Source organism: Mauremys reevesii, unplaced genomic scaffold, assembly GCF_016161935.1.
Source record: "Mauremys reevesii isolate NIE-2019 unplaced genomic scaffold, ASM1616193v1 Contig16, whole genome shotgun sequence".
NCBI lineage: Eukaryota > Metazoa > Chordata > Testudines > Geoemydidae > Mauremys > Mauremys reevesii.
In genome coordinates, this window is record NW_024100782.1 from 506,405 (window position 1) to 517,028 (window position 10,624).

Genomic DNA, 10,624 nt, shown 5'->3' on the forward strand with positions numbered 1-10,624 from the left:
TTCCTAAGTTTGACTTAATGCTATTTAGTTGTACATTTGACATATGATGGCGACAATTTGCGTCTTCACGGTTAAAAAGCTTTACCTTTTAATCTCAATGTCTATGGTCATTAAATAATGATTGTCTCTGCCCCCCAATTTCCAGCAACTACGAAAACTTAAATTGATAAAAATCAAGGGAAAAAAACCACTTAAAACCCATAATTTTGTGCACCTGTAAAAATGTAAATTGATAAAAATTGAAAAAAAATGCTTAAAATAAACATTGATATTATCCATCGAAATTATAAAAAAATTAAAATTGAATTCTGCCAAGCCTAGCTATAGAGAAGGTTAGACAGATGATCTAATGGTCCCTTCTGGCCTTGACCTCTGTGATGCTAAGTGGGGGTTCCCCCAGGGCTTCCATGATAGAGGGGACTCATTCCCAGACCCCAATCAGCAGCAGCCTAAACTGTTGTGTCCTGGTCAATGTCCCCTTGTAGTGACTGAGGCAGAATATAGGTGTGTGAGATCTTTGCCCCAGGAGCTGGGAAAAGTTCAGGTCCGGCCAGGGTGTCTCTGCCTGGAGCAGCATGAACAACACAACAGGAACTGAAATGGATCAGCCACAGAACTGCTGATTACTGCAGAGGGGATCCTGGGTATTGAAGGCATATGATGGTTTTATCACATTATGAACGAAGATGCAAGTGTTGAGCCCAGCCGGCCTCCAATGTCTTCCCAAATGACTCAGGTGGCTTGGCCATATGCTCAGTACATCAGAGTCAATATCAGCCCACTAGGTTTATGCATGATCCAACAAAAGCTGGATGGGGAAGACCTCATGATCAGCCTCACACATGTTGGAGGAAGGTCGTGGCTTCCAACCTTGCCCGCCTCAGCCTTAATATAGAGCAGGCCACAACATTGGCAGGAGGCTGGGCTCTTTGGAAATGGGTGATCCAATGTGTTCACTCTATGCTTCACCAGCAGGAGAATGCATGAATGAATGGGCACTGGGAAAACAGAAGAAAGTGACTCTTTAATCTTGTGAGACTAAGAACAGGTCTTTTGGTTCCTTGGCGATTTTAAAAATTGGGGGGAAAAAAAATCATTTCAGGTTGGACTGAAAAGGAAATTTTTCAGCAAATGAAAGTAAAAAAAATTCATTTAGGGTTGAAACATTTTGATCTTGAGTATTTTAAACCTTTATTTACTTTGAAAAAGTAAAATTAAAGGACCTTTCTAAACACACAGTCATTTTGAAACAAAATATCTAAATATTTTGGCTTGATTATGAGCATTTTTAAACATGCGACCTTTTTTAAAATAAAAGGAAATTTTGAAACAAGTCATTTTGAACCAAAAAAAGGGATAGGTTTTGTTTTGAGCATTTTTATTTTTAAAAAATAAAATTCAAGGAGTTTCAAATTGAAAAACCAAAAGGATTTTCCCCCCAGAAAAGTCCAAACGAAACATTTTGATTTCTTCAGAATGTTATTTTTAATTTTCCCCTCAAAACCATTTGGCAAAATTGACACGAATTTATGAAACTGTTTGGCATTGCCAAATCTGCATTTTACATTGAAAAAAGGTTCGGTTAAAAAATGTCACCAACTTCTGCTCTCTAATCTCCTTCCATTTAAGTGTTCTCAGGTGTGACTTATGGGTGCAATATTTTTAGACGGAAGGAAGGGTTCACGGCTGCGGCAACCCCTTCATCAGCGCAATCAGTTACTTGTCAGTGTGTTCTTTATTTTATATTGAACTCTAGTTACTCTGCTCTTAAATTTTCTGTGCCCACTGCTCTTCAAACCCTATCTTATACACGTTCTCTGGGGCGATGGGGAGTGGCGGGAGATTTGAGAACTGGGGAATTGTTCGGCATTGTGGGACAAGTACGTTAGCTGGTTGTTGCTGCTAAAACTACTGGGAGAGCAGCAGTTAGTGATGCCGACATTTAAATGGTCATTGTTAGGTTTCAGGGTTAATGACCAAAGGGGTAGTATGCGCCTCTCCCAGGGCCTGTTTCAGGCTGTCCGCAGACTCAGGCAGACGTCGGGAAGTTCCTCTTTGCAATGACAAGGGCTGCTGGAGAACGCCGATGGCAAGTGAGGGATTCTGTAGGCAGGGAGTAGCTAGAACTCTGATCCACCTCTGAACGCCTGAAGATGGAGGAACAGCTGCTCACAAAGGAAGTTTTAGGGGCTCCACAGCTGTGCAGTTCCTTTCTGTCCCTTCCCCAGGGAGCCGAACAGACTCTTTGGTCACTGCTAGGGTTTCCGTTGGTTTCTACCCAGGATGTCACCTGGCTCAGAGATGGCCTGCTGGAGGTGACGGTACCGCTCCCAACTGCTGTGACTGGGAAGAGGGAGCGTTCACAGGGCATGGCCCATTGGGAGGCTCGGAAGGGAGTTGAGCCCACAGACAGAACTCACCTTGGAGATCAAAACGGGACTTGCCCAAGCCAGTCGGTCCTGAGCGCACGTCGTACCGGCTGGGGTGGGGGGCATCAGGAAAGTAACTGGTACCCCAGATGCCTCTCTGAGCTGAGTGGGTTACTCTACGACTTCTCTTTCCAGGGCACACGGGTTGTGCTAGGCCTGGGACCCTTTCCAGGCTGGCTGGGCTGAGATGGGCTCACTTTGGTCCCCTCTTTACCTGTGCCCACTCCAGCCGGGCCCCTCTCTTAGGCCGTGTGGGCTGGCATGGTGCCATCTCCAGCAGGGTCCCCTTTCCACGCAGGCTGGGTGGGGAGAGCCCCCTCTGCACCAGAGTCCCCCTTCCAGGCCGTGATGGTGCCTTCCCCGCCTGGGTCCCCTTTCCATGCCACCATGGTGCCTTCCCCGCCCGGGTCCCCTTTCCACGCCACCATGGCGCCCTCGGTGGCTGGGTCCCCTTTCCAGGTGGCGACGCTGGCGCCCTCTCCCGGGTCAGGCTTCTCCTTCCAGGCGCCTCCGGCCACGTCGGGCTCGCCGGCTTTCCAAGCGGTGTGGGTGGCCACGTGGCGCTCGAGCAGGGTGCGGTGGGAGAAGTACTTGTTGCAGATACAGCACTGGAAGCGCTCGGGGCGGTGCGTGCGCATGTGGACGTTGAGGGAGCTTTTCTGGGTGAAGCGCTTGCAGCAGATGGAGCACTGGAAGGCTCGCACGCCCGTGTGCGTCACCATGTGCTTCAGCAGGTAGTCCCGCAGTGAGAAGGAGCGCCAGCAGATGCTGCACTGGTGGGGCTTCTCGCCTGCAAGACAGCAGCACAGGAGGACATAGGACTGGAAGGGAGCTAAGGGGTCAGTGAGTCCAGACCCCGTCATCTGCAGCGGATCAGCTTCCCAGATACCCCTGGCTCAGCCCCAGCCCTGACACCCCCCGATTCCGGCTTTCTAGGGCGCAACACTGGACCTGACACCCCTTGGTCCCAGATTTCTAGGGCAGAGTCTGAGCCCTCACATCCCACCCCAGCCTTGATCCCCCTGCCTCCGTCCTGGCTTCCTAGGGCTCATCCCCAGTCCTGACACACTGCCCCCCACCCCTCAAATCCTGGCTTCTTAGCTGACAGCTTCTGGGGAAGAAACGGACCATCCATTGGAAACTGGCCTCTGTATATAGGTGGATTTCGTCCCTGAGAGCAGATGGGTCCCTCTCTCTACAGCTCTGGGGAGACCCTTCACTCACACTGGGCACCCCAATCCCAAAGGCCTGCTGTCCTGGAGAAGGGAGGGGAGAGCCCCTTTCTAAACAGCTGTGTGTGACCCCAGCTGGGGTGAAGGAGAGGTGGCCAGCGTGCTCTGGCCAGGGGCAGATTGGCTTTCAGCCACAGAGGATGGAGGTGGGGATCGTCGCACTGCCAGGGCAGGCTCTCCAGGAGGGGACAGCGCAGAGCCCTGGCCAGAGGGGAGAACCTGGGGCAGAAACCCTCATCCAAATGGGACGGAGTGGTGGAGAGTCACCAGGGCGATCCAGATCAGATAGCAAAAGCCCTCTGCTTCTTCCGCACACACAGTGATTGAACGCTCTCCTACACTGCACCACATGACCCCAGCTTAGGAGCCCCCTGGTTCGACCCTGGGGATGTCAACCGCGCGGTCGTCACAGTCACTCTCCATGAGTGCCCCAGCACCACCCAGAGCGGGAGAACAGGAGGCTGTTCATTGGCTGATCCTCCGGTGCTACCCCTGCTGAGGCTCTTCCAGCCAATCACAGTGAGAGAATTCACCCTGCGGCTTATACCAGCCGGGGCGGGAGAAAAGGGTATCTGCCCCCAGCGCCCCATGCCCACCCGCCCCCTCACCTGAGTGGATGAACATGTGCTTGGTGTAGTTCTTGCGGGAGCTGAAGGTCTTCTGGCAGTGGCTGCACTGGTAGGAGGGCTCGGAGCAGCGGGAAGGCCCCGGGCGCTGGGCCTGCTCGCCGTGCAGGGAGCCCGTCACCATGGCGCCGGGGCTGAGCTGTACCATGTTGGCGGCGCCGGCCTCCTGCTGGACACTGTAGAAGCTCTGGGCCACGCCGGGCTGCGGCAGGTGGAACTGGAAGATGCTGGTGGTGGTGGTGGTGCCGGGTCCGGCAGCGCTCACCTCGGCTTTCAGCTCCCGCTGGATGCCCAGGGAGGAGACGAACGCCAGGCCGCGGGGCTCGGGCGCCTGGGCTGAGAAGCTGGCTGGGGCTGGCTTGAAGTCTCCAGCCAGCGTCCTCATGTTGGAGGCCTCCAGGCTGCAATCGGTGCGGAACTTCTCGCCCTCCCGGGCTGCCCCCTGGCCGCCCTCCTCGCTCTGCCAGGCTGGAATGAAGGACTCGGAGAAGACGTCCTGCCCGCTGAAGAAATCCTGCCCCTCCACGGCTGGGTAGTCTAGCTGGACGCCGTCCTTCCTGCTTGCCCCACCACTGCTGCTCCCGCCCCCGGTGTCTTTGGCCTCGCTGCAGCTGGGGAAGGCTCCCCCACCACATTCCCCAAAGCAGCTTAGCTTTCCCTCGCCCTCCTCCTCCTCCTCGTCTTCCTCCTCCTCCTCCTCGTCCTTGATGATGACAGGCAAGGCGTCGGAAAGCTGGAGCCGCACCGGCTGGCGCTGCTTGCGGCTGTGGCAGCTGGGCTGAGCCTCAGCTGGGTGCAGCCCGCCATAGGGTCCCTCCCCGTCACTGCCGGCGGCTGCCAGTTCCCCCTCGGACGCTGCCCTCTCCCTGGCCTCCCCCAGCTGCCTCTGCTGGGAGGAGAGCAGGTCACGGAGCTTGTAGCGCACCTCTGAGGCACACAGCAGCTTGGGGGCCTCCAGCTGGGCGGTGCTGGGGGGCTCCATCTCGCCGGGCCGGGAGGCTGGGAGACCGACAGCACCTGGGCTCTCCTTGGTTTGTTCCTGGGGCTTAACGGCCAGCGGCCTGGGGACGGCGAGGGGCACAGAGGGGGCAGCGACGGGCGGCTTGGGGCTGCGGCTCTGGGAGATGATCTGGGTGCACTCATCGATGACCGTCTTGATCTGGAGGATGGAGGCGGCCGTCAGGATCTGCAAGGCCTCGGACTGGGCCACCACCAGGGAGCCGCTGTACATGAACTCCACCAGCTGCTGCACCACCTGGCTGGGCACCACGGCGGGCACCTCGATCTCCGAGTAGCCCAGCAGCAGCTTGTCGTGGAAGAAGGGGCTGCCGGCGGCCAGCACGCACCGGTGGGCCCGCAGGGTGGCCTCGTGGATGTGCACGGTCACGTCGCAGAAGTGCCCGCCCAGGCGCTGCCCGTTCAGCGTCTCCAGCAAGGACTTGCTGAAGTTCTGCAGGTGGATGTAATGGACGGCCTCAGCCATGGCTGCTTCGTTCTGGGCAGACTGGGCAAGGGGAGGGTACGTATCTCCGTGCCAAAGGCGGGGGGAGCGCTCAGGGCTCACCAGAGGGCTGGCTATGCATCAGTGCCACGTGGAGCAGCCTGGGGGAGTGGAAATGTCTCGAGATGCTGCTTTGAGCAGGGCTGTGGGGACGTGCTTCATGCAAAACCTGAAACACAGAGAGCGAGACAAGGAACATCAACTGCTGGGTGGTTGTCGGTGCCTTGTGATATCAGACTAGATGATCTGGGGTCACTTCTGGCCTTAAACTCCATGAATCTAAATAGCACAGCTGCCTCTAGCCCAAGCAGCCCCACTCTCCGCCTACCACCCTAAGTACCTCTCCTCCACTGGGCCACCCCTGCCCTCAGCTGACACGAAGCACGGACAGGAGCATTGGAAGAGCAAGAGTGGTTGTGGGAAGGGGTGAGCAAAGCGTAGAAAGGGGAGGGATCTGAAAAGCCTGCTGGGTAGGGGGTGGCTAGTACCAGTACCAACGCTTAGCTTAGTTACACTGCTATGAGCTCAGGTGGGAGTTTGAAGTGCTAGAGTTTTACTGGTCTAACTCTCCAGGTGGACGCTCGTCTGATATAGGCCAGCACAGTTTGGCTGGGATACGCTGCAGCCATGCTAGGAGCGCTTTGCTGGTACAGATGGCTGTGCAGCCTAGTGGAGAGACATTGGGACTCAGGACACCTGAGTTCTATTCCCGGCTCTGCCCTGCTGGGTCACTTTGGGAAAGAAATAGGGGATAATGATACTGACTTCCTTTGTAAAGTGCTTTGAGACTGGGTTAAAAGCACTAAGTAAGAGGGAGGTATTAGTATTATGCAAGCAAAGCGCTCCAGGTGTTGATGTGAGAGGGCCTTGTTTGGGGTTAGTTTATATTGCTTTGGAAGGGGGTTAAGTTAACCAAAGGGAAGCACTTGTACACCAGAATCAGAGCGTCCCCATGGGACTTACACCAGTGTCACAGTACAAGTTTAAGTATTCTAGTACAATTAAACCAGTTTAACTTGTAAAACTTTCCCACACAGACAATCCCTCTTCCTCTGTAGATAACACCACCACCTAGCTCTTACATACAAGAGGCAAGATGGGTGAGGTAACATCCTTTCTTGGACCAACTTCTGTTGGTGAGAGACAAGCTTACAAGCTACAGAGCTCTTATATGGCACGTCTCATCCACAGATCTCAAAGCATTTTATAAAGTGTCATTATTCCCACTTTAAAGATGGGGTAATAAAGTTCCTATTTTAGGTGCCCAAGTCCTGGTTTCAGCATCACTGCGATGAACTCCCCCTCCCCCAGCAAACCCTATGATGCCTAAACTCACGCAGCGCCCAGGGACGCACACAGCAGCCCTGCGCCAAGTGTCCGGATGCCCCTCTCCTGCCTAGAGCTCAGAGTGATTCACAGATTGGGGAAGATAGCTGTTTGCCTGTCTTATTCACGTGTGGGGCCTGATCTGGTACACAGGTTCAGAAGCTGCTGACCAGATTGGGCCTCTCAAGTGAGTTCACACAAAGCAACCACAGGGGTGGGGTTGAATTATAATTACATAATAATTAAAGTGTCATTGGAGCAGAACTGAATCTTGGGTCTTCCACCGCCCGGGCGAGTGCTCTAACCACTATACTATGCAGTCACGCTCGTGTGCTCTCTCTCGCACGCCCTCTCTTCTATCTAAAGAGTCATTGGGGTCAGAAAAAGAGAGAGACTGACTCTGCAGCCTGGTGCTTAGGGGGAACAGAACCTGAGTCTCTCACATACCAGGTGAGTATCCTAATCACTGGGTTAAAACTTTCTTCCTTCCCTTAGCTTCTTGCTAAAATGGCATAAGGCAGGGGGTCGGGACCCCTCACGGGGTCATGAGGTTATTACTTGGGGGTTCGCAAGCTGTCAACCTCCACCCCAAACCCCGCTTTGCCTCCAGCATTTATAATGGTGTTAAATATATAAAAAAGTGTTTTTATTTTATAAGGGGGGGTCGCATTCAGAGTCTTGCTATATGAAAGGGGTCACCAGTAAAAAAAGTTTGAGAGCCACTGGCATAAGGCATCTCATGCCAAAGAGGGTTCCCAGCTACAGATCGCTAGCAGAAATCCGCACTTCTCTGCTGCCTGGCCTTAGGGATCTATCTCTGAGAGAGAGGTGGCAGGTGGGGGCTTAGCACATTTGTATAGCTTAGGTGGCTCCCTGACTAGTGTGCTGGTTTTCATGCATCTCAGTCTAAGGCACCAATCTCTGCCCATTCATTGCTTAGCTTAGGCACCTAACCCAGGCTTTGTGAATTGCAGTGATTCTCCCAGATGCCAGGACGACTAAATTCTTTTGTGCATTCAGGCCTAAATGACTTGCCCAGGTGAGCGGCAGAGCCAGGAACAGAAGCTGGGTCTGATGAATCAGAGTCCAAGGCTCCACCCACTAGGCAACACTGCCACTCCACGCAAGGCGCTGTACAAGGTGAGGGTTGCCAGTTTTTCTGGGTTTTGTGGTAGCTGCGGGGTGTTTCTTCAGGCCCTGGCCCCTGGAGCGAGAATCTCGGCTTCCCCTTATAAAACTCAAAGGGGAGGGTCGACCCCTAACAGCTGCTGTGGAAAGCTGGGGAGCGAACATGCCCCGAAAGCAGAGAGCAAAAAAACGAGCCCAACACGTACTGTGAGAATCATTAAATCTCGTGGGTTTTAGGCCAAAGGCAGCTGGGGGAGGGGAGGGTGTCCGAGCGCTGGAGGCCACAGCAGAGAATCACCTTCCTCATGCAGAGGGGAACCGGGAGAGAACCCCTCCCCCTCCCAGAGCCGGGGAGAGAACCCAGGAGTCCTGGCTCCCGCCCCTCCCAGAGCCGGGGAGAGAACCCAGGAGTCCTGGCTCCCGCCCCTCCCCCAAAGCCGGGGAGCGAACCCAGGAGTCCTGGCTCCCGCCCCTCCCAGAGCCGGGGAGAGAACCCAGGAGTCCTGGCTCCCGCCCCTCCCCCAAAGCCGGGGAGCGAACCCAGGCGTCCTGGCTCCTGCCCCCCCCCCAGAGCCGGGGAGCGAACCCAGGCGTCCTGGCTCCCGCCCGTCAAGCAGACAAGCGCGCGGCTCAGGTGAGGGGCGGGGCTCAAGCCAGTTGAGGGGCGGGGCTTAGCGGCCCGGTGGGCGGGGCCCCAGGGGAGAGAAGGCCCCTGGCTGTGGATGGGGGGAGGGCTCCGTGAGCGGGGCGGGGCCGGGGCCCTGCGGGGGTCGGGGCGGGGCCTCACTCACCTCCTCGGGGCCCCTCAGCAACCCGCCGGGCCGCTTCCCTCCGTGACCCGGAACCGTATCGCCGCCCCGTTTCCGCCCGCCGAGCCACTTCCGGGTCCTGGCGGTTATCGACCATAGAGTGAGCGGCCTAGAGCGGAGAGGAGGCGCGGCAGCCCGCTACCAGACTGGAAATGGTGGTGGGGGGGAACCATAGAGGCCGGAAGTGCTATGGTAGCCGGGAGACCATAGAGAGGCCTCCCAGAGGCAGAGAGCGGCCACACGAGGTGTGACCTCCAGAGCGTGGCTCAGCCTGTGAGGGGGGAGGGGTTGGATTCCCCAGCTCCCCTCTGCTCCCCTCCCCCAGCTGAGCCTCCTCCAGTGGGGGGAGGGGGCTGGGCTGTGGGAGGGTTAATATACATCTAATTATCGACGACTAAAACCAAAGGACTTGATGAACATTTATTTTTTACAAAAAAATAAAAAAATAAAAATAGATTTTTAAAAAAATAATCTGCAATTTAGTTTAAATTTAGTTCATTTTGGCCTAAATGTTGCAATTAATCTCCTGCAGATTGAGAACAAGCTGGAAGAGCTGCTTCATCTTCTTCACCAACTTCTCCTCTTGCTTGAGCCCCTTCCTTGGCTTGAAGGATGCCCACCACTTGCAGGATCTCCTGGAAGGGGTATTCAGGGCCATACATAATGACTCTTGAGTCTGGGTCTGCAGGCAAGTCACCCCTCAGGATATTGGTATGGGGAAGCAAGTGGTGTGGAATGGCTGGCGCTCACTCTGTAATGTCCCTATGTACCTGTGTGGCCAAGACACCTGCCCCAGCTGTGAGAAGATGAATGTCAACAAGAACATCTGCCTAGAGAAAATGAAAGACAAATCAGCGCGAGCACCGAACCCAGCCCTTGGGTGATGGAGCTGGAGGAAAGTGCCAGCTACAATATAATCAGTCACTCCTTTCATCCATCCGTCAGCTAACTCATCCACCAAACCAAACAGTACATCCATCCATCTTTTACCCAACTTATCCATTGATCATCCAAACAGCCCATCCATCCATCCATCCACCAGTCAACCAACCCATCCATCCATCCAGCCCATCCATCCTTCACCCAACCTAGCCATTGCTCATCCATCCACCCACCACCAAACAGCCCATTCATCCATCCATCAGCTAACTCATCCATCAACCAAACAGTGCATCCATACATCTTTCACCCTACCTATCCATTGGTCATCCATCCATCCACCAGCCAACCAATCCATCCATCCATCCACCAAACAGTCCCTCCAGCCAATGCATTCATCCATCAACCAAACAGCTCAATCTGTTACCCGCACAAAATTCTCTGTTACTCGCATATTCTAGGGCACCCGCCTTTACCCAGTTCCTAGGGCTCAAGGTGTAACCCTCTTCATGTAGACACCCGCCCCTTATTCAATTCCTAGGGCTTAGGGCATGTTCTTTGCGGGTTTGCAGGGCCTTTCACCCATGAAAGAGTCTTACACAGTAATATCCTTATCCTCTATTTATTGACAATTACCAAGCAGACTACACATGATAAACATAAAATGCCATGCTCACCAATCAGGCGGGCGGAC

At 54.5% G+C, this 10,624-nt stretch overlaps 1 protein-coding gene across 2 annotated transcripts; it reads right to left on the reverse strand.

Annotated features, from left to right (window-relative positions):
* Positions 1–1,843: 1,843 nt before the first annotated feature.
* LOC120393182 (zinc finger and BTB domain-containing protein 45-like) lies at positions 1,844–9,161 on the reverse strand. Of its 2 annotated transcripts, none has more exons than XM_039517755.1 (3): positions 9,034–9,161; positions 4,270–5,957; positions 1,844–3,219 (listed from the first exon to the last, which is right to left on the reverse strand). In XM_039517755.1, the coding sequence occupies exons 2-3, from the start codon at positions 5,768–5,770 to the stop codon at positions 2,672–2,674; spliced, it is 2,049 nt and encodes a 682-aa protein (XP_039373689.1). In that variant the 5' UTR covers positions 5,771–5,957; positions 9,034–9,161; the 3' UTR covers positions 1,844–2,671. The 2 variants fall into 2 exon arrangements, with proteins under 2 accessions (XP_039373689.1, XP_039373690.1); XM_039517756.1 differs by lacking the exon at positions 9,034–9,161 and adding an exon at positions 8,541–8,667.
* Between the last annotated feature and the right edge of the window lie 1,463 nt (positions 9,162–10,624).